General features: G+C 37.4%; 1 protein-coding gene across 1 annotated transcript in view; it reads right to left on the bottom strand.

Annotated features, from left to right (window-relative positions):
- The window catches only part of LOC124864946 (voltage-dependent T-type calcium channel subunit alpha-1I-like), a 142274-nt gene that overhangs the window by 38431 nt on the left and 79530 nt on the right, over positions 1-24313 (bottom strand). Inside the window, exons 18-29 of the mRNA XM_047359888.1 lie at positions 24076-24144; positions 18775-18953; positions 15374-15500; positions 14933-15058; positions 14738-14827; positions 14400-14592; positions 13593-13744; positions 12596-12705; positions 9092-9225; positions 7498-7568; positions 1932-2010; positions 1200-1321 (exon numbers count right to left, since the gene is read on the bottom strand). Coding sequence (XP_047215844.1) covers positions 1200-1321; positions 1932-2010; positions 7498-7568; positions 9092-9225; positions 12596-12705; positions 13593-13744; positions 14400-14592; positions 14738-14827; positions 14933-15058; positions 15374-15500; positions 18775-18953; positions 24076-24144 — 1452 coding nt within the window. The remainder of the gene's footprint in view (positions 1-1199; positions 1322-1931; positions 2011-7497; positions 7569-9091; positions 9226-12595; positions 12706-13592; positions 13745-14399; positions 14593-14737; positions 14828-14932; positions 15059-15373; positions 15501-18774; positions 18954-24075; positions 24145-24313) is intronic.

The raw sequence follows: 24313 nt of genomic DNA, 5'->3' as shown, positions 1-24313 counted from the left end.
GATTTTTGTTTCACATTTTACTGAAAACGACACAAATTAACCTGCAACGCCACATGCTTTATAAGCACTCTTGCAAAAGAATGTTCTTGATATTTAGCGCATTAGAAAATGATTCTAGTTCTTTAGAAGTCATGTTTCATGCGGTAACTGAAATTTCTGATCATTTTGTTTTTTGCAAAGTAGTTCCAGCTCAGCCATGATTTATAGAGAGTGTGTGTGGTCATAAATCTGTGAAGTCTTGCCAGAGATTCTATAAATATATTCTAGATTCTAGAATAGGATTTAGATCTGAATTATGATTGGGCCATTCTACAACATTAATACTTGATCTAAATCCTTCCCTTGTAATTCTGACTGTATGTTTAGGGTTGTTCTCATGGTGGAAGATGATGCCCACCCCAGTCTAAAATCTTTTGCAGCCTCTTCCAGGTTTTCTTTCAGGATTTCCCTGTATTTTGCTCCATCTTCTAATCAACTCCAGCTTATCTGCAGCTACTGAAGAAAAGCATTCCAACAGCACAATACTGCCACCACCATGTTTCACAATGGGGATGGTTTGTTCAGGGTGATATGGAGTGTTAGTTTTTGCACACAGTGTAGAACAAAAAGTAAATTTTTTTTGGTCTCATCTGACTAAATCTTTTTCAGGTTTGCTGTGTCCCCTACATAGCTTGTGGTAAACTGGCAATTGGGCCTTTAATTTCTTTCTTTCAGCGAGTTTTGTCATGGCAATCATTTGCAAAGACCAGAGCTGTGGAAAGCATGTCTAACAGCTTTCCTGCCAACATTTTCTCCTACCTGAGCTTTTAATCTGTTCTGCTCCTTCATGTTTACCATGGGGCTTCTTAGATGCTTTTTAGTTAATCAACTAATTAGCTGATTTCTGTAGGCCATTGGCTGGGCAGGATTTACGAGTATCAAAATAAAGGAGGCTGACTAGAAATTCACTCCACATTTCTATTTCTAAAAACCACTAAAACCATTTATCAGTTTCTGTTTGCTTTACAATCATGAGCTACTCTGTTGGTTTATCAAATAAAAGTCTGAATGGAATGCATGTAAGATTGTGGTTGAAAAGTTACAAAATGTGAAAACGTTTAAGAGGTGTAAATGCACAGCAGGGACATCCTGTGAATCCGAACTTGAAATTTATTTTAATAACTCTACAGTACCAGTAAATATGGAAAAAACTGACTTACCTTCATGATGCCATTCCAGTTGTCGCCCGTGGAGACTTGAAATAAGGTAAGGAAGGCCATGCCAAAGTTTTCAAAAGTAGCGTGACGACTCATACCTTCACATGGATAGTCTTCATTGCAAACTGAGAGTGAAAGTTAAACGATGTAGGTAAATTAGGAGAGAAAAGGGGAAATTTATGAAGAGGTGGAGACAGGAAAAAAAGGTAAGGAAAGGAATAGAAACAATCAGTACCTAAAAGAGATTTTTATCCAAAACTAGAGATTTAGTGGTCAGGCTGTTAGTGGCAACTACTGCCTTCAAGTTTTCTTTTAGCTCTGACCTCATTATTATTATTTTTCTAAACTTTCTCTTAATTCAACAATTTAATGTCACAAAACATCACTATAAAAAATAAAAGATGTGCCGTTGGTTCCAAAATAGAGGTAGACATTTTTATACCACATCTTCGCTTCATTTTGACAGAACACAACATTGTCCTTTCAATGTACATTATTGTATTTATACATGTGTATATATAAAGATACATATATATTTATATAATTTCCTTAAGAAACCCATTGCATTGCATTTTTCCATATTGCTGAAATTTATGTGCACCACAAAGTAACCAAGACAGTCTCAAATAAGAAATGGATAACAAAAATAAAAACCATCAAAGATTATCTTTGTTCCCCAGTATCAACATCCCTGAATCATTGCAACTGATACCAAGATAAACTGTAAAAACGTACCAAGTTCTCCAAAAAGCTCTACTCCTAAGGCGGCGTAGATGAAAAACAGCAGCATGAAGAGCAGGCCCAGGTTACCCACCTACAACATATATACGCACATGCATAAACGTGCACAGAAACACACAGAGTTACATAAGTAATCAAGGCAATTTCTTGTTGTGCAGCTGCCTTTTGTTGTGCAATAAAGTTCAGACATGTGCAGCAACACATTAGGTCACAGCATCTCTAATTATCCATTTAATGTGCAATATGCACATAATGAAAATCAATTAAGTTTCATTTAGCTGACCTTTAAAAGCCAAAATATTAAAATGTGGCTTGCCTACCATTACCCTAGAAACCATTGCTTTATTTTTTTTTTTTTTTTTTTATTCAAGCAGCACATAAAAACTTTAGAAACTGCTTTTCAGTATAAAACTCTGTCTGTTAAATCTCTGGGATGTTTCCAGTTAAAAGAAAAATTCACAGGTGGAATAAACGTAATACATATTAAACAGATCAACATTAAATGTTTGGTATTACAAGATTCATTAGATTTTTGTTTTTTTTTTCATGCAGTTCTTAAGCAGCCTTGTTTGGATCCATAAACTGCAGCACCTCTTCCTCAGAGACTTTACAAGTGAACCTCATATGCTTTTATGAATTTTGGAGTTTGGGGGTTTGGGGACTTGGCTCAGTTCCACCACAAAACAGCCTCCTGTTAACACAACTTAATGGGGAAGAAGATGTTAGACAGTAAACACTCAGGGCTAACTCTAATCCCATTACAGTGATATGAAACAGCCTTTTAACATAGCTGCTCCATTGAGAGTGAGGACATTTTTCTGGCTTCTACACCTAGACATTTGTCCTAAAAATGACTAAAGTATAAAGCCCCACCTATTTTTCCAACAAAATACAATAGGATACAAGTTTTTGTTTTTCTTTTTACTTTGCACAGTCCATCAACAAATTTCTCTTTTGAGACCTGTCAGATTAAGAGAAAAGCTGATTTTGGATAAAGAAATATAAATGTAGAGTTTGTTTAAATAAAGGTTAAGGAGGTCGTTAAATTAATAAAAAAGAATTAAACTGTGGAAGATTTGTTTACAGCAAAAACTAGCTGGCACTGAGGAGAGCAGCAGTTTATTTACATAAAAGCATCCAAACAAAACAAATGTAAATTAAACTGCAATCCTGTGTTTAACTTATCTGGAAATTATTTAATTTATATTTACTTAGTGACATTGCTAAAAGATAACTGGAAAAGTATTCTTGGTTCACTTGTGTGATGTTCTCCTAACTATAAGATAATCCATATAGGTATAGTTAATATATTATAGAAGCTTTAGATCACCTTTTTATATTGGTCAGGCACAACATTATGACTAACTGCATAATACAGTGTTGGTCCCCTGTTGCTGCCAAAACAGCCCACATATGTAAGAAACTGCAATGTAATGTGAATTCTGAGACCTTTTAGAAACTGTGTTGTTTTAGCAGTCTTCTTTGGCAATCTAGCTAATCTGTTGAATTTGGCCACATGCTACTGACTTCACTCTCCACATGCATTTATGTTCCTTGTTCACCCATGACCCTGACAGCAGTTCACCTCTATTCCTTCCTTTGATCACTTTTAATAGATAGTGACCACTCCAGACCGGGGACACCCCACGGGAACTGTTGTTTTGGAGCTGCTCTGATCCAATCATCTAGCCATCACAAACTGGCTCATATTAAACTTGCTCAAATCCTTTTGCTGCCCCTTTTTCATACTTCTAGCACATCAGCTGCAGGGACAAAATGTTTGTTTGCCGCCTAATATATTGTCCAGACAAGCAAGTGCCATGATAAAAAGACATTCACTTGGTTTATGCTTGGTTGATGTTGGTTCTATTGCTACTTCCTTTTTTAAATAAATAAAAAATACTCTTAAATAACCAAAAATGTTATGATATTATGAAAAGTTTTAGTGGTATCAAATAAATATTACATATACATTTACACTTTAGGAAATATAAATCAATATTTTTAATTAGAATTGCAAAGAAAACCATCCAGATGTCATCCTAATGTGTTTTTTTGTGTCATTAATTAAAATAGAGGCTAATCTTAATTTAATGTGCACGCTATTTACAAATGTCGAAAAAATTTGTAGAGTTTACTGAGCCACTTTACCTATCATAGAGACCATTAGTGTTAGTTGATGACATGCTACAGTCATACACAGTTGCGTGAGATAGAGAAGTATAGGAAACTATAAAATATATTGCATTCGTAGGGTGTAACAAACTGTTAACCTTAATTATTCCTTTAGGGTAATTACTGTGACACTGTTTTGCATTATTATAATAACTCTGGACATTTTCTTAAAAAAACCCTAACTGTATGATTTGTTTTATATTTGCAAATACTCATCTGAGTGTCTTATAAGTATTATTTCCCTTATTTTTCTTTCTGTATCATTTTTATTACCATTCTTTGTTTAAATCAAACCTAGAGAGTTTGTTAAAATCATTGGTATCAATTGTGATTGAATAAAATAAAATTAGCAGCTTGCCACTCCAACTGCACAGTGAAATATCACCTCAGGTAAAGACTGTCACCAGGTGTAGCACTTTCAGCATCTCTATATGCGCACACATCCCAAGCAGACACAAAAAGAGACCTCCTGGAGCTCTTTAATTAGCCTTAGTTTTAATTACCTGCCTGACTGCCCTTGGGACAGAGCAAAAGCCTGGGTGTTAATGAGGGAAGGATCAATAGAAAGAAAGATGAGGAAGCCACTCTCCTTCAGACCTGGCAGCCCTCTCCCGCCACACCACCTGTTCTATCTATTTGCTTCATCTTACTTTTAATGGTCAAAAGATTACATGAGTGTGTGCCTTTTCCATAAATGAGGCTCAGCACATGTGGTTGTGCCTGTCTGTGTTGTGACAGCAACAACACCGAAGGCTATTTAGATCTTTAGGAATTATACTCTCTTGCCTTCAACCGCACACAGAAGAGATAATTCCGACTTTTCTGAAAAAGTACCGTGAAAAAGTATTTGCTCCATTACAAATGTTGTTTTCTTTTTTAGTTCTTTTGTGACACCTACATTTCTTAATTCACCAAAATAGAGAAATTAGAGAACAGCCCAGAAACAACATCACTGAGAACTGTCACTATGAAAAGCCTTAAATGTTTAAGACTGTTGGACTCCAGAGAACCCCAGTGAGAACAATCATCCACAAAGAAAGAAAACATGGAACCTTAGGAGTGAATGGCCTACCAAAATCACTTATTAAGTGTATTGACAGCTCATCCAGGAGGTCACCAACAAACAACATCTAAAGAACTCCTGGTATCACTTGCCTCAGTTAAGATCAGTTTTCTTGATTCAACAATAAACTAATAAGATTTAATTTCTGCATTCCTCCCATGCATGCAAAATTTGGGTCCATGTTAGAGTTCTAAGGCCATGGAACTGTTGAACAAAAAGTCCACAAAGGCTCGTTTCACAATTTCCAAAAACATCTCAATGATCCCCAAGGCTTTGGGAAAATATACTGTGGGCTGATAAGTCAAAAGTGGACCTTGTATGGATATGTGATATGTATTACATCTGGTGTAAAAAAGAACATCACATCCCTCATTAAACATGGGGTGGTTGTCTAAAAGTCTGAGACTACCTTGCTTTTTCAGGACCTGTCTGACTAGTCCTAACTGATGGAACCATGAACTTTGCTCTCTCCCAAACATTCCTGAAGTAGGATATCTGGCCATCAGTTTGTCATCTTAAGTTCAAGTCTACTTCAGTTATGCAGCAGGACAGTGATCCTAAAGAACACCTACAAGTTCACCTCTGAATGGCTCAAAAAACAAAAGAAAAACGAAATGAAAGTTTTGGAGTGGCCAAGTCAAAGTCTTGACTTAAACCTGACGAAGTTGCTGGAATGTGACCTAATGTCTGTTCATGGTAGGCCATTCATACTCTAAATCCCTCAAATGTGACTGATAAAAAAACAATTCAGCAAAGACGAGTGGGACAAAATTCCTCCTCAGTGATGTAAAACATTATTTTATCAGAATTTTTGTGAAAGACCAACAGAAACGTGATTCCTTAATTGTGGCATAGATGGAAAATGATAAATGGGTTTAAATGTTTTTTATAAAATCTGAAAAGTGTGGCAAACATTTGCACTCAGTCCTCTTGAGTCAATCATTTGTAGAACCACCTTAAGCTGTAACTACAGCTGCAAGTCTTTTAGAGCATGTCTCCACAGGTTTTGTCCATGTAGAGACTGATATTTCTGCTCATTCTTCTTTACAAAATAGTTTGTCAATCTGTGGACAGCAACTATCATGTCTTGCAACAACATCTCAATGAAAATTAAGTTTGGACTTTGACTGGGCTATTCTAATACATTTATATGCTATGATGTAAACCTCTCCATTGCAGCTCCACCTGTATGTTTAGATTTGTTGTTCTGCTAAAAGGTAAACCACAGTCCTAACCTAAAGTATTTCACATTCTCTAATAGGCTTTCCTCCAGAGTTGTTATGTAATTAGTCCCATCAACTTTCCCATCAGCTCTGATCAACCTCATTTTCCAAAACATGGTGGTGCAACCATCATCATGCTTTACTGTGGGGATGGTGTTTTCAGAAGGAGTATTCTGCATGTAAGCCAAGAATTTCCATTTTGGTCCCATCTGACCAGAGCACCTTCTTCCACTTGTTCTCTGCGTCCCCTACATGGTTTCTTAGCAGAAACCAAGCATCTGTGGGGATGCTGGGGAATGTTAAGAGGATGCTGGTAAATGCTCAAGGGATTCTGTGGGGATGCTGTAGGAAAGCTCCTGGGATGCTGTGGTAGGGATGGTGTGTTGAGCATGATGGGAAGAGCTTTAGCTTTCTCCCTTTTTCTTTACAATTACAGACTTCTTTGAGTCAGGTTGTCACCTGGAATCCCAATTCGATCTCTACGTCTAATAAAGCATCTTGAGATCATATTTGTTGTGAGTCACTCCTATTTAAATGAACTGAATTGAGTTCAATATATGAAGTAAAAAAATCAAATGAAACAAATGGAATAGATTTGAAGCAATGTTTCATGACTTTATGTTTTCACATTTATTAATAAAATCTTAAGAATGATTCATTTACCTCATCTTAACTTCTAAACTAATCCTTTTTGCAGCATCATTCTATACAAAGCAAGCTAACACTTATCACTGTAGCTGAATTTTAAGTGCACTAGTAAAACAGAGACGGTCTAGAAATGTAGCCTCTGTGGACAGTTCCCCACTAAACCTGCAGGCTAGTTTCCTGGTTCTCATTGACTATGGCCCGAGGGACTATGCACTATCCATACACTCAAAGTAAAGGCAAGACAACTTCTGTACATATGCAGAAGTGTTCCACCCTCCTTGACTTTGATGTGACTGAGGGTCAACTAGTGTTATCTAAAGGCCAACAGTAAACCAGAAGCAGGGTGTGTTTCCCACGACTATTGTTTGAAATTTACCAAATTTCTCTGAGGAAATGGTGGGGTGTCTGTGTCTGGGAGGAAGGAGGGTATGCAGGCAGTTTTCAGGTGTACCTGAGGCAGGGCTTGAACAACTGTATCCAACAAGGCTCTCATTCCAGTCGCCATCTTCAGCAGCTTCAGGACTGTGAGTAAGTGAAGACAAAAAAAAAAAAAAATGATGAGGGATGATTTGGTAGGGGAATTTGTTAGGTTTGACAGTATATAATCAGAATCAGAATCAGATTTAGCTTTATTGCCAAGTTCGTACATACAAATAAGGAATTTGACTCCGGTACATTTTGCTCTCTGGTTTTTGTTTTTGCATTACAGAATATACATATACAGGGGTTGGACAATGAAACTGAAACACCTGGTTTTAGACCACAATAATTTATCAGTATTCTGTAGGGCCTCCTTTTGCGGCCAATACAGCATCAATTCATCTTGGGAATGACATATACAAGTCCTGCACAGTGGTCAGAGGGATTTTAAGCCATTCTTCTTGCAGGATAGTGGCCAGGTCACTACGTGATACTGGTGGAGGAAAACGTTTCCTGACTCGCTCCTCCAAAACACCCCAAAGTGGCTCAATAATATTTAGATCTGGTGACTGTGCAGGCCATGGGAGATGTTCAACTTCACTTTTATGTTTCAACTTCACTTTCATGTTCATCAAACCAATCTTTCACCAGTCTTGCTGTGTGTATTGGTGCATTGTCATCCTGATACATGGCACCGCCTTCAGGATACAATGTTTGAACCATTGGATGCACATGGTCCTCAAGAATGGTTTAGTAGTCCTTGGCAGTGACGCGCCCATCTAGCACAAGTATTGGGCCAAGGGAATGCCATGATATGGCAGCCCAAACCATCACTGATCCACCCCCATGCTTCACTCTGGGCATGCAACAGTCTGGGTGGTACGCTTCTTTGGGGCTTCTCCACACCGTAACTCTCCCGGATGTGGGGAAAACAGTAAAAGTGGACTCATCAGAGAACAATACATGTTTCACATTGTCCACAGCCCAAGATTTGCATTCCTTGCACCATTGAAACCGACGTTTGGCATTGGCATGAGTGACCAAAGGTTAGGCTATAGCAGCCCGACCGTGTATATTGACCCTGTGGAGCAGTTCTGGTGGAAACAGGAGAGTTGAGCTGCACATTTAATTCTGCCGTGATCTGTGCAGCTGTGGTTTTATGTTTTTTGGATACAATCCGGGGTAGCACCCGAACATCCCTTTCAGACAGCTTCCTCTTGCGTCCACAGTTAATCCTGTTGGATGTGGTTCGTCCTTCTTGGTGGTATGCTGACATTACCCTGGATACCGTGGCTCTTGATACATCACAAAGACTTGCTGTCTTGGTCACAGATGCGCCAGCAAGACGTGCACCAACAATTTGTCCTCTTTTGAACTCTGGTATGTCACCCATAATGTTGTGTGCATTTCAATATTTTGAGTAAAACTGTGCTCTGTGGGCACCAACAGAATAACACATTAGACTGTTGCTATGCACCTAACTGATCTATGAAATTATTTAACAGTTTAAACATTTAAGCTTTAGCAGACTAACAAGATCACAAGATCATATCTTTTATTTACAGGAAGTGTGGTGTTAAATGGATGTGTGTGAGTGAGGTTTCTGAAACGTCTGGCATTTGTACCTCGTGCTATCCTCAGCACCCTCATGATTCTGATGATAGTAGGGTTGATGGGCAGGGCAGCGCTGATCTCAATCTCCTCCAAAGTGATGCCCATTACTGACAGGAGGACAATGGCTAGGTCCAGCTGGTTCCACCTAATGCAAAGCCCAAATATAGACAATCAGGATGCACTTTAAACCTCTTCATATTTTGCTTCTAATGAGCCGAACCTTCTTTTACAGTAGTCTTGATACACTTTCAGGTTTGTTTTTTAGATCTAGGTTGCATGTTGGTTGATTTCCTGTCATATCCAGCCTTGACAGCATACAGTGTGGTCTGTGCTTAAAAATGGCAAAACTTCACAAGTGAACAACCAAACTAAAATGTCTTGTTCAAAAAATCTATTTACTGGAGATGGAAATGATCAGAAAGCCATTCAGAAAAAGAAAACAAAAATATTCAGCACAAATCTGACTTAAGACCTGAGAGCTGCAAATTTCTTTGGGAATTACCTGATACTATTTCATGCGCTAATTTTTTAATGTATAAAATGTGATATATTTAGTGCTTGGCTGCAATTTTATGTCTGAAGGATTTACATTTAAAAAGAAAACGGCTTAAAAAGCAAAAATACAAACCTTTTTCTGAAAACAGTTAAGTAGTAAATAATAAAAAGACAAGTGAAAAGGTAGACTTAGTTCAAAAGCCTAAGGTAATACTAACTTAGACATGTTGCCTGTGTTGTGACTTTCAATCTGCCGAATGTGTGACTTACCAAAAAAAAAACAAATTAATTGCAACCCGGCAGGAGGAGATCAAATTTCCCATACTGCAATATCAGATGCATAGAAACACAGTGCTGCTGCATTATTTACCTAAACCTGTGTATCTTTGTACTTGAAGGAAATGCAAAACATGCAAAGTAGTGAGATGGAGTTGCTATTCATTACGTCTCCTTGATATTTCAACATCCCTACCTGTGTGGATGCTAAGGCACAAGTCTGTAATAATGCCACGTCCTATTAAAGTTTTTGCTAAAGGACATTTGGTCCTTTAGGTGTTAAAATATTCATCAAGGAACAGGATATAACTTATCACAAAGTGTGATGTGCAACATCTGATGATGATGATTTATGATTTACAGTAGGAACATTATTATGTCTTTAGGAAACTGCTCAATTTACAGAAGAGATTTAAAAACACTTTTAAAAAAATCAATTGAAATCTTGTGGTTTTCTTCTGCTTGTCCAAACTAGACATTGTTGAGCAGCAACTTAAAGTTTATATGACAGGTTTTCTTCATTATTTACTCACTTAAGTTAAATTTAAGCCTGCAAGGCCTAATCAAAAAGAGAAAGTCAAATAAGTTCCAGATCTGAAATCACAAAATGAGGCATCCAGCATGATTAAACATTTGGCAGATTTATGCTATTATATTGTGACACTTTTGAATCATCAAGTATTTTATATAAGTGACCCCTCTCCCTGCAGTTCAACTTTCTGTCAGTGATTATTTGTCTTATGTCCAGTTTTCTTTCCTTCTCAATTCTTCACTTTCCACTTGTAGAGAAGGCCAAATGAATGGGCTACACTTTCTATGAGCTGTAACCATAGTATTACATTATTTTTCAAAAACATATTCGAACCAAACGCACCTGCAAACAAACCCTGTTTTTGTACATTTATGTGTTAATTTCTGCTCCAATGACCCAGTTCTGAAGGTGTGAGTGACCCTGGACTATAAATCACTCTGTGCGCAACGACTGTTCATGGCTGTTGCTGGCACAACATAAAAAGAGACAAAGAGCTCGGAGATAACCTAGTGATAAATTCTCCCTATATCCGCCCATCTATTTCCATTTCATCACTCTTTTGTGCCCTTCCTCTTTCATCTTAGATCAGTCCAGCTTCCCCTACCATATATTATCTGTCCTCTATCTCATTTTCTATCTACTTCTTCTTGCTATTCTCTCGCATTTAATCAGAAACTAAAATACATTATAACATTAAGTTACCATTAGTACTACATAAGTACCCAAATGGCTTTCCGCCTTAATTGAATACCACATATCCTAGATATAAAAGGGACATCAGTCTTGTCACGGCACATGCTTTAGTGGTATGGCTGACAGAAAATGAGATGGAACAATGTTGATGTGTTCTTACCATGAGGACCAAACAAAGATGAAAGTATGTGAGATGTAGGAACTTGAAGTCCTACAGCTTTGTCCTGTCATGTGTGAACAATTGTGAGACAAGTATATTTTTTTTCATGCAAAACCGTACATATAACCAACACATAAAACACATTTATGTAATAAGGGAAATATACAATCACAGCCCCCTTCACACATATTGGCCAACCCGATAAAGATGAGTAAAAAGCTCTAAAGTACATTCTTTAAACAAAAATGAGGGAAATCCAACCTTTATCTAAGTATATTTATTTAGTCGGAAAGATACCACAATTTTTAGCATTCCTGCTGTTAACTTTTACCATTAGGACAACACCTTACCTTTTATAACTTTGATCTTTGCACAATTTATCTGGACCACAGCATGACAGATCTATTACCGTACTTAACTATGGGTATGATGTGGCTTTGCACATATTCATCCTTTGGTCTACAACAGTGGCATTTAGCACATTTGACAGAATTTCATTTGTGACATTTTATTCCCCTCTGGCATGAATTAATGGTGATGCAGTTGTTATGGAGGCTTGGTGACCCTGAAAATGCTACTCTTTGCTATGGATCTCTGACACTGAGCATTGCAAAAATATTTAACCTCTCTTAACATCTTTCTGACTATGTGAATTGAAAGTAAAAATTGGGTCCACATCGAGAAACGAGAAAAATTTACTTTTGTGTCATGTCATGAAACCCCGGGAAAATAACAAAATTATATTTTAAAAGTTCCTTTACAATGTGATCACCATCAAACCATGTATTTAAAAAAAACCTTTGGGGTGTTAATGTGTATGGACCTGGTAATGAGGGATTTTTTCCCCACTTATTATATCTACTTCAAATAAAGTTGGATTTTTCAAATTCTTTTAGTGTGATATTGTGCCTCTGACACAAAAATACATTTATTTTAAGGATTTAATACATATTTTGCAGTAACAGCATTTCCTGTGGAGTTTGCTCCAAGTCTGTAATCACAGTAAAACTAAAAAGAAAAAGTCTTCATACTGTTCGTAACAGGGAAATTTAGAAAAAAGAATGCTCAATGCTGTCAAAACTGTTAGACCTCAATCCATTATCAATTGATAAAAAAAATTTGATTAATGAAGAAACACTTTGAACTAAATGACTATTGTGACTATTTATATTACATATTTAGTCAAGAGATTAGTGTTTGTGCCAGAGCTCTAATCGTCCCTTTAATGTTTAATATCATTTTGTTAGGTTTGTATAAAAAAATAGAAGCATGCTGCAGTCTTGTTAAAATAAACTTGTTTTCAACATTTCTCATGCCAACATTGCTGAAAATTCAACAGGTATAAACGCACGCTGTTACCTGTCTTTGAAGAAGCGCCGAAATCCAAAGGCGATGAGCTTGAGAATGGCCTCCAGCACAAATGTGGAGGTAAAGACATAGTTGCAGTACTTGAGGGCAAGGTCCAGAGACTAAAAAGAAGACATTGAAAGAGGCACTTGTGTGTGTGTGTCGATGTATGTGGTAAATAGAGTATATGACCTGTGTTGAAAGTCACAGCAGGAAGAAACTGTAAACTGGACTCATTCCAGTTATTTCTGGACTGAAATCAAAAAGGTTTAAGGCCATATCAGAACAGTCCCCTTTTAATAATATTACATACACTGCTAGACTATATCCTTTAATATATACGCAGGTCAAGGTGAGTTTTAAGTATTTTTGAGCCAAGCATGTTGTAATTACCGATCCAGACTTTTTCTTCTCCTGCGACACTTGTTTGACTCTTTCCTCCTTTCACAAAAACAGCAGCGTCTTCAAACAAGGCTGCCAAATGTCAGGACCAACAACTGACAAACACAGGTGAGACCTGTGATATTTATCTAATGCTCAGTCCATTTGAGAAATCCTGCGTCATTTTTAAAGGTCAAATGGGTGTCTCATGTAAAGATAATCTCTGTTCTCTTTAGCTCAAAATGTGCTATCAGGTATCATCCTGCATTTGCTGTGCGTGATTAAACTGATGCACTACTCTGATAGCAGCCATGTCGAATCAGCAGTGAAATCACAGCTTTTATGTCAGGACCACAGGCAATACTGGCTGCAAAGGAGCCTGACCTCAGCATAGAGGTAGTTGGCTGGTAGGTGGTATCACTGGAGCCTGTTTAAGAAGCTGCTGTTTAGATGTGAGAAGATGTGCTCTGATGCAATGAAAATGTCATAAAAAGACAGATCAAATTTGAATTAAAAAAAATAACCTAACTTACAAGTTCCTGGGAAATCTTCTGCACTTACTGAACATGTAGCATTTAGACCCTGCAAAGACTAATCAAGCTCAAATCAGGCAAGCATTTCTCCTTACGTGAGGTTGATTGTAGTGCTCTAATGACATGGTGATGACATTTGTACAGATGATGAAAGTGATGATGAGGTCCAAGTAGTGGTTTGTGCAGAGCGTGTGGATCATCAGGCGCATGCTGCCGTAGCTGGCATAGTAAGGCAGCTTCTGAGCTTCTGTCAGGAAAAAAACAAAACAATATTAACTTTGAATCAGGCTAATTAAAATGCTTGTTGTTACAATAATGTTAATATTCAAAAGTGACATTTAGTCAAACTTTGGACCAAGTATTAAATGAGCGGAGAAAAAAATACAGTGCTATGAATAGCTATTAATGCCTCTTGAATTTTTTTCTAATTTTGTCATGCAGCTGCAACAAAATGCCATATATTTCTCTGGGATTTTAAATCATAGTCCAAACTTAGTAGCACATACAAAAACAACATTAATATAATAATATTTCATTTTGTGAGTTCAAAAGAATATGATACATAGTTTTTTTTATTTATTCTTTTACAAATAAAAACCTGAAAAGGTGGTGTGTATTTGTGAAAAAAACTTCATGAGCAAATAGAAAATAAAAAACATCATAAAGACCAAGGAACATGCCAGACAGGGATAAAGTGGCAGACAAGCTTAAAGCAGGATTAGAATATAAAACAATATTCTAAGCATTAAACATCTTCCAAAGCACTGTTCAACCCATCATTAAGAAAAGAATAAGGCACTACTGTAAACCATCCAAGACAAGGCCGACAGGTTAATAATTTAACCTCCAGCTATCAGTTGTCATTGCTGTTATTGCCTATTAAACTCAGTCATCTCACTTACTCCTCCTCTTTTTTTCCATCCGCCGTTGTCGCTTCTCTTCACGTCTCTTGGCCTCCTCCACCTCCTGATGCTGGCGACACTTGTGGAAGTTTTCCACCACCACGCCAACGAACATGTTGAGGACAAAGAAGCTGACAATGAGGAGGAAGGAGATGAAATATAGAAGCATCCATGGGTTGTTGTTGGTTATCGGCTAAAGTTGGAGTGGTTGAAGGATTTTATGTAGGTTGATGGGGTGGGAAAGAGAGGAAGAAAAAACAGATATCACAAAAGAGGCAGAACATATATTTTTGTCTTTTACATAAAAACCTGTTTGTCATCAGTTAATATAGAAATACCTGTTGGTCAACACCCACTGCATCCAGGCCATGGTACATAATATTTACCCAGCCATCTTTAGAGGCAAGTACGAACAGCGACATCAGAGCCTTGGATAAAAAGTTATTGGAATTTAAACATTTTTCCTTTTTGTAATTTCTTGGATAACAATTCCACTATTTATAACATCTAAAAAGAGCAAATATGATCCCCACCTGTCCTAAGTTATCAAAGTTGTACTTATGGTGGACCCACTTGTAGTTTGCTTGCAGACAATCAGACTTGTTGGTGATGTTTTTGACATCAGCACCGAGACAGTAGAAAAATTTGCCTTTAAAAAGCTGCAGAATAAAAGATAAAAAAGTATTTTCATGTCAACTTATTATTTATGACAAACAGAGAAATAAGCCATTGGGTGTCACTCTAATGAGCTAAAATAATGAGCCGGTTGAGAAACCCAACAGCCGAAAAGGAGGTCTAAAAGAAAAAAGACAATTAGAGTTTTCTTGAGAGAAAAACACTTTGGAATTAAAGCTGTTTCTCTGTGAAATATTTAAGTCTGTAGTGGTGCTGCTTTTGACACAAACAGATGAGTTCATTAACAATAACCCTCGCAAACAATAAAAGCGTCTACGTTGAAGACCGCTGTTGCCTACCTGTACTCCAAGGATACCAAAGATGATAAAGAACGCACAACAGATGAGGACGATGTTGCCGATAGGTTTGAGGGAAGTGATGAGGGTTTCCACCACCAGCTTCAATCCTGGAGCTCTGCTAATCACCCTAAAAAGAAATGACATTACAATCATACTTTATATCATTTTGTAATAATTCATGTTTTTGGTCAAGTACCTACAAAATTTAACAAATTAGTTGAAATATTGCCCCCCATTGTCCCTCTCCCCAGACACCTTCTCCTCTGGGGAAAGCCCAAGGAGTTCCCAGGCCAGCTGAGAGACATAGTCCTTCCAGCTTATCCTGGGCTTTCCTGTAGGGCTTCTCCTGGAAGGACTTGCCTAAAATACCCCCTCGAGGGACACGTCCTGTGGGGAGCGGTTTGGAACAAATGCCCAAACCTCAGCTCACTCCTCTCACTGTAAACAAGCAGCGGCTCTTTTCCAAGCTCCTCCTGGATGGCCAAGCTCCTTACCCTATCTTCAAGCAAGTGCTCGTCACCACAATAGATCAGTGGAATGTATGCATTACTGCAGGACCCACACAACTTAAAACTTAAACACCTCCACTTGAGGCAAGAACTCTCCTCAAGGTTGGAGGGGGGAAACTGTGGCCTTGGACTTTGAGGATCAGCTCACATATAACATATAATACTAACTAAATTTAAGTCAGTCTACAAAGTAAAACATGGTCAGTTAATAAGGCAGCTCTTCAGACAGAACTGCCATAAAGGCAGGGAATCTTGCTCCAGGAGTGACCTTTTGTGGCTTACACTCCTTGTGGAGGAGTAAGAAAATTTTTTCTTACTGATCTTACACAATGTTTAATTTTTAGAGAAACTAAATTTAGGATATATGGCTGTAGGCCATAATAAATCAAAGTAACAGACATTAACATAAATTAACATAAATATAACATTGAAATATATCAATGAGTATGAGTTTCATTTATTAAACTGAGTTACCAAAATAAATTCATAATTTGATGGTATTTTAGTTTGTTGACATGCACATGTAATCCACATTCATCAGTCTGTCTTTAAGTCTCAATGTGGCTTTAAGTGAATATTAATGGTCAGATAAGTAAACATCAAAAGACCATAGAAAACATGATAACATAGCAATAAATCAAAACTTGAGAGTACATCAAGCAATGGACTGTATTAATTATTGAGTTTTTTATGTTTATCTAATAGTTTAATTAATTGTTAAACATTTTTTGTTAGAAACATAGTCATATTAAATAAATTAGAATATTACTGAAAAGTTAATTTATTTAAGTGACTCAATTCACTAAGTAAAACACATTAAATAGACTAGTTACACACAGACTAATGTTTTAAAGCCTGTATGCTTTTTAATTTTGATGATTTCTCACTCACTAATAAAAAGAATACATTTAAGATTAGAATATTAGATCAGACCACTAAAAAAGTAAAATTTTTAATGCAGAAATGGGGACTTAATGAAAAGTATGTTTAAAACCTGTTAAAAGGTTGCTATTTAGAATTTTAATCCAACAAACTAGCCTCATTGGAATGTATATTCTGATTTTTGAATATGACACATACAGGTCCTTCTCAAAATATTAGCATATTGTGATAAAGTTCATTATTTTCCATAATGTCATGATGAAAATTTAACATTCATATATTTTAGATTCATTGCACACTAACTGAAATATTTCAGGTCTTTTATTGTCTTAATACGGATGATTTTGGTATACAGCTCATGAAAACCCAAAATTCCTATCTCACAGAATTAGCATATCATTACAAGGGTCTCTAAACGAGCTATGAACCTAATCATCTGAATCAACGAGTTAACTCTAAACACCTGCAAAAGATTCCTGAGGCCTTTAAAACTCCCAGCCTGGTTCATCACTCAAAACCCCAATCATGGGTAAGACTGCCGACCTGACTGCTGTCCAGAAGGCCACTATTGACACCCTCAAGCAAGAGGGTAAGACACAGAAAGAAATTTCTGAACGAATAGGCTGTTCCCAGAGTGCTGTATCAAGGCACCTCAGTGGGAAGTCTGTGGGAAGGAAAAAGTGTGGCAGAAAACGCTGCACAACGAGAAGAGGTGACCGGACCCTCAGGAAGATTGTGGAGAAGGGCCGATTCCAGACCTTGGGGGACCTGCGGAAGCAGTGGACTGAGTCTGGAGTAGAAACATCCAGAGCCACCGTGCACAGGCGTGTGTAGGAAATGGGCTACATGTGCCGCATTCCCCAGGTCAAGCCACTTTTGAACCAGAAACAGCGGCAGAAGCGCCTGACCTGGGCTACAGAGAAGCAGCACTGGACTGTTGCTCAGTGGTCCAAAGTACTTTTTTCAGATGAAAGCAAATTCTGCATGTCATTCGGAAATCAAGGTGCCAGAGTCTGGAGGAAGACTGGGGAGAAGGAAATGCCAAAATGCCAGAAGTCCAGTGTCAAGTACCCACAGTCAGTGATGGTCTGGGGTGCCGTGTCAGCTGCTGGTGTTGGTCCACTGTGTTTTATCAAGGGCAGGGTCAATGCAGCTAGCTATCAGGAGATTTTGGAGCACTTCATGCTTCCATCTGCTGAAAAGCTTTATGGAGATGAAGATTTCATTTTTCAGCACGACCTGGCACCTGCTCACAGTGCTAAAACCACTGGTAAATGGTTTACTGACCATGGTATCACTGTGCTCAATTGGCCTGCCAACTCTCCTGACCTGAACCCCATAGAGAATCTGTGGGATATTGTGAAGAGAACGTTGAGAGACTCAAGACCCAACACTCTGGATGAGCTAAAGGCCGCTATCGAAGCATCCTGTGCCTCCATAAGACCTCAGCAGAGCCACAGGCTGATTGCCTCCATGCCAAGCCGCATTGAAGCAGTCATTTCTGCAAAAGGATTCCCGACCAAGTATTGAGTGCATAACTGTACATGATTATTTGAAGGTTGATGTTTTTTGTATTAAAAACACTTTTCTTTTATTGGTCGGATGAAATATGCTAATTTTGTGAGATAGGAATTTTGGGTTTTCATGAGCTGTATGCCAAAATCATCCGTATTAAGACAATAAAAGACCTGAAATATTTCAGTTAGTGTGCAATGAATCTAAAATATATGAATGTTAAATTTTCATCATGACATAATGGAAAATAATGAACTTTATCACAATATGCTAATATTTTGAGAAGGACCTGTATCTAATAATGAAGTAGATACCAGGTTATATTGCTTCTTGTAGTACAACAATGTTAATGTTTTGCCAGAATTGCCATTTTCAATCAACTAAAATACACACCAACATACACCTACTTTAAGACAAGTACAATATTATAATTAATATCAAAAATAGTGTGACACTACAAGTATGATACTTAATGTGCCAGGGCTCAATGTGTACCTGAGGGGACGCAATGTTCGGAGCAGTCTGAGTACTCTGAGAACACCCAAGATTTTCGCTCCTCCAGCCATGGACACAACAATATCAATCAGTGACACAAAAACCAGGAATCCATCCAGAACGTTCCAGCTGCTCCGCAGATAAGCCTGTTCACCCATGTACAGTCCCATGGAAACCACCTGAGAAGAAATGTGGTAAAGAAATGTTAAGAACATGCACTTGGTATATCAAGGCAGTTTGAACAGAAATTACAGAAAGTTGTAGATTGTCTGCTTCAGACCAAGTTTTATAAATATGCAACCAAATATCTTCGGTTTCAACTGTATTTATTTTTTTTTTAAATGGTGACCGAAATATCTGAGGGCCATCTGTCATTTTGACAGATTGTAATTCACACCCCAGACCACTTGGTCAGGACTTAGTAAATTAATTAGCTGTTTTTGCCTACTGATGGTGAGTGCTTGCCGGGATCAGGAAACCCCCCGTTTGGAGAGTCTTGCTGACTTTTGATTAATTCAATTGAAGAAATTTTAAAACTTTGCCTGAAGTGGAGCTTGTAATTCCAGTCTATAGTGAGCCGGCAGAGCGCTGATCCAGCCTCCAGAAAAACGCGAATCTAACTATGTGCTCCACTAACCAGCCTGAGATCACGTGACGCCAAGTCGCTGATGTAAATTCGTATTCTCATAGAAAAGAAATCGCATTCACAAACTGTTATAGCATATTGTATTCATAAAGAATAAAACACAACTGTAAACTTAAACTTTGTGTTTGTAATTTCTTGAAGCTGTAACATTTTATTTTGTATTCTTACAGAGAAAATATACAATACCTCTTTTGGATTTTACTTATGAACAACTATTGACTAATATGCACACATTTCCGTCTTTACATACACATTGTTTTTGACAGCGTTCTTACCCCATACTCCCACCCTTAAAAATAAGCCCAGGCTAAACTGCTTGTAAAGATGTGCAGCAAAACAATGGAGATATGTTTTCTAGAGCTCCCCAGGATTTACTGTAATTACAGGTTGCTGCTATTGGCTTGCAGATACATGGTGACAAAGTGCCATACAACATAGTACAAATGTTCATTTATCCCCGTTAGTGTCAACTGCCTCATTAAAAATTTCATCAGATAAGCCCAAGTATATACTGCAGTAGCCTATGTTTGCCATGGGTGTTATTTTTGTATTTCTGTCAGTTGTATTTGTACTTTTCTTTGCATTTGTTCTTTCCTGGCTGAAAAACAAATTGCCCCTTGGGAACAGTAAAGTTTATCTTGCATTATTTGCTGTTATTTCAGCTTTTAACCTTGTTCTCTCTTTTCTCTTCCTAGAAGCTACACCTGGCCTGGCTCTGTGTCTGCCTGTGACACCCTCTACCGATGATCCACATAGCCCTGTCTTTTAGTGTTTAACCCTTTCTCTCTCCTAGACATGGAAATTGACTGAGCTTTTACTGTAACTAATTATATGTGCTCTCTTTCAAACTCTAACCTTGAAAACTGGGTCAGAGTTTATCTGTTCTTTCTTTCTAGGTGAAACGACTAAAGGAGCTACATCCATTAACATTTACTTTTCCTTCCCATAGAAAGTACTCCTGGATCAGTGCTTCTTTGTTCTTTTTGTGTCTCTGCTCTGTTCTCTCAAACCCCCAGTCGGTCGTGGCAGATGGCCGCTCACACTGAGCCTGGTTCTGCGGGAGGTTTCTTCCTGTTAAAAGGGAGTTTTTCCTCTCCACTGTCGCTACATGCATGCTCAGTATGAGGGATTGCTGCAAAGTCAACACCAGTGACAGTCCACTGTCTCTACATGCTCATCCGGGAGGAGGGAATGCTGCAAGTCACTGACTGGATGCAATCTGCTGGGTTTCCTTAGATAGAAAAACGTTTTATCCAATTTGAATAAAAAGCTAACTTCGACTGCACTGTTCAATTGTTAGGATTAATTGGAATGTATGTACATGACTGTTGTGAAGTGCCTTGAGACAACATGTGTTGTGAATTGGCGCTATATAAATAAAACTGAATTGTATTGAATTGAATGTTGATCTTGATGTCTGCTTAAGCAAAAATCGGACATTTGAAGCTGTTTGCCAAGTGTTCAGTAAAGCTTTGACAGACCATGAGGGTATTGTGTGCAAACATCAAAATGGTTGAAATATCAGTGCCTAGGAAACATCTAAAGTCTGAATACCAAAAGTTTAAACTGATTTTAATCATAAAAAGGGACCTGAATTCATAACAAGTTTTTGGTTTTTGCAGTTTATGTCAATACGTTTTAAACTACAACTACTGTATACATTTCAACTGTATGCCAAATTATTAGTTTCTAAGTTTTTGCTAGTCATCTTAGTAGTGCTAAAATTCTTTTCAAACATTTATTTCAAACTGTTATTGTTGGTATTTCCAATAAATTCCACATAGGAAGCAGGATAAATGTAAACTTTATGACAGCCTGGAAACAAAATATTGATTAAGGTTGCCTCTTTGTAACTACTTCAAACTTTGGTATGCTGAGGAAAGTGAATCTTCACCTATGCATACCGTATAATGAGGTAAAGGAAAATTATCATCTGGCTATTGCTGCGAAATCTGAACGGTATTTGCATAAATACCATTGCAGGCCCGCATTTGTGTAGAATACGTACCGTTTTAATTTCTGGACATGTCCAAAGAATCCATGGCAGGTTGGATGATTAGGTATACTACAGTATCAAATGTGCAGAAAGGAAATATTGAAATGCTATTTACTGAATTGCACTTAATTTCCCTCAGGTTATAAAGTAAGGAATCTTGGTGTTATTTTTGACCAGGACATGTAATTTAAATTCCATATTAAGCAAGTGTGTAGGATTTCCTTCTTTCACCTCTGGAATATTGCTGAAATTAGACATATCCTTTCCAGGAGTGATACTGACAAACTAGTCCATATATTTGTTACTTCAAGGCTGAAATATTGTAATTTGTCACTATCAGAAAGTCCACACATCCTTCTAACATATAAGGCCCTCAATAATCAAGCTACTCCTGGATCAGTGCTTCTGTATTTTTTGTGTGTATGCTCTGTATTCTCAGACCCCCAGTCGGTCAGGCAGATGGCTGCTCTCACTGATCCTGATTCCGCTGCAGGTTTCTTACGGTAATAGAAGAGTTTTTGTTTTTGCTGTCACTACATGCATGCTCGATATGAGGGATCACTGCAAAGTCTTCAATACATTGCAAACAACTTTCTACTGTTTCTACATGCCTTTCCAGGAGGAGTGAATGACTTGATGCAATTGGCTCTGTTTAAAAACTTTTTAACCAATGTGAAAATAAACTGAACTTCACTGTAATGTTTGATAACTTGGATCAATTTACAATGTATGTACTTGACATGAAAACTGTCTGAATGATATGATTAAATTGACATTTTTTGTATAGTGCCTTGAGACTTACGCATAAAATGTTTGCACCCATGGGATACAATGTTATATTAACAGTTACTGAATGTTTAGACTTTAGTTAAGGATGGTTGTTGCGCTTTTTACTGCTTTCTCAGCAAAACAACATTCATACTACTACATAACTTTATGTTAGCAGAAGCTTTAAGCTGTATCAAATCAGTCTGATAATTTTCAAACAACTATGAGACCTGGAAAAGCACAGGAATATACCATCTTATGACTGGCTGTCAAAACAGACAGCCAGTTGAAATATCCATTTACTCACTTTACTTGACTCTTAGAGAAAACTGATAAGCTAATCAACTAATCACAGATAATCCAGACTAATACAGCTGGCAGCCACAACCAGCACAACCTTAATGTGGAATCGGTGAAATGAGCAAGAAATCTTACTGTGTCTTGTAAAACGATGTAGCGACAAAACTATCGGACAAATATAAACAAGCTCAGTTTGACTTGTTTAGATTGTTAAAATCAGCTAAAACTGGTCACTCTTCTGACTAGCTGTTAGAACTCCGCTGCTCTGATCTATGTGTACTTTTATACATTCTCACTGCAATATAACACATACCTACTACAGGCAACTTAACAGCGTAACGGAACATCACTTCATAATATCTGAACTGTCCCTTAAAGCAGCATGGATTTATATGCCATTAAACCTAAAGGTTCATATAATGGCAACTGTATAATGAGCCAATGCAAATTGGTTCTTTGCTACGTTGTCTGTTATGTGTCGACAAAACATTGGTTCCTCCCTTGAGTTGAAAAGCCTTTTTATGTTTGAATGTTTCCTATGTCAGCATTAAGTGACCTAACAAACAAACAAACAAACATTCCTCTGAAATTTGTCCAGTCCAGGTAAAGTCCAAAGAAAGAGCTTCAGAAAAGACTTGTTTGGAAAGGTTTCTCAGAAGCCACATATAAGAAAATAAGGGGTGACCCATTACTTTTGCAAAGCAACCTACCTATAAATCATATTTATCACTTCTATAGTCTGCAGAAACCATACAAAAATGCAATGTACATCAAACATATTTTTCTAACTCCAATATTTTGCCTGAAGATGCTTTAGGCTGCTGACCAATTCTTGTACTGTTTCTGTGTTTTTCTTTTTTTGGCTCTATCTTGTAGTCAGCATTCAAACTGATGATAGAATCCTATGGAGAGATTGATGCTACACAAACAAGCCCATCAACACACGTTTTGGAGAAACATGAGGTTCTGAGATACATACAGACTCAAAGGAAGACATGTACTACTCGGCCAGGGGGCTGACAATTCTGTGGCTTCTTGACGGGCTCAGATTGGTTAATAATTAATTGCGGGAGTACATAATTGATGGCCCACTTATGCCATATACTTTCCCAGAGAAAACAGAGACCAGGAACAAAAAACGAAGCAGAAAAATCAAAGAAAAAATGGAGAAACAAAAAGTAAGATTTAGAAAAAGATGTGCTGAAGCCCCTAGAGAAGATAAATCATACAAGTAGAGAGAAAAAGGAAAGAGACACAGCATAGAAGGGGAATATCTATCTATCTATCTATATATATATATATATATATATACAGATATATATATACACAGATATATATATATATATATATCTATATATAGATAGATATATATATAGATATATATAAGAGTAGATTGGCCACTAATTAATAACAATACATAACTGCTTCATTCTCCAAAAGAATCTGGGAATTGGCTGTAAGGGAAGGAAGGGAACAGTAGAATATGTTCTGTGTTAGCTCTTATAATGAGTCAATTGTAACAGACTAGTAAAGAAGACATCTCTTCAGAGTCTGCACTGGCAGTAAAGAGAGACAGGTTATAAAATGTTACCTTGAGAGTCATCTCGCTCACAAAGATGGCAGTAAAGATGTAGTTGGAAATTGTGAGAAAGACTCTTTCCTTTATGAACAAAACAGAGAAGGAGAAAGTTGAGTGTCAGAAGCACAAAATGGGCCAATCAGGAGATTTAAAGTTTCTTTACAGCACCTTTTAGACAGTAGGATTTGATTTATTATAAGAATATACTACTATAAGGCAAAAACAAGAGCATTTATGAGCAGATTCTACC

This window comes from Girardinichthys multiradiatus, chromosome Y, assembly GCF_021462225.1.
Source record: "Girardinichthys multiradiatus isolate DD_20200921_A chromosome Y, DD_fGirMul_XY1, whole genome shotgun sequence".
Lineage (NCBI taxonomy): Eukaryota > Metazoa > Chordata > Actinopteri > Cyprinodontiformes > Goodeidae > Girardinichthys > Girardinichthys multiradiatus.
This window is presented reverse-complemented; position numbering and strand designations above follow the sequence as displayed.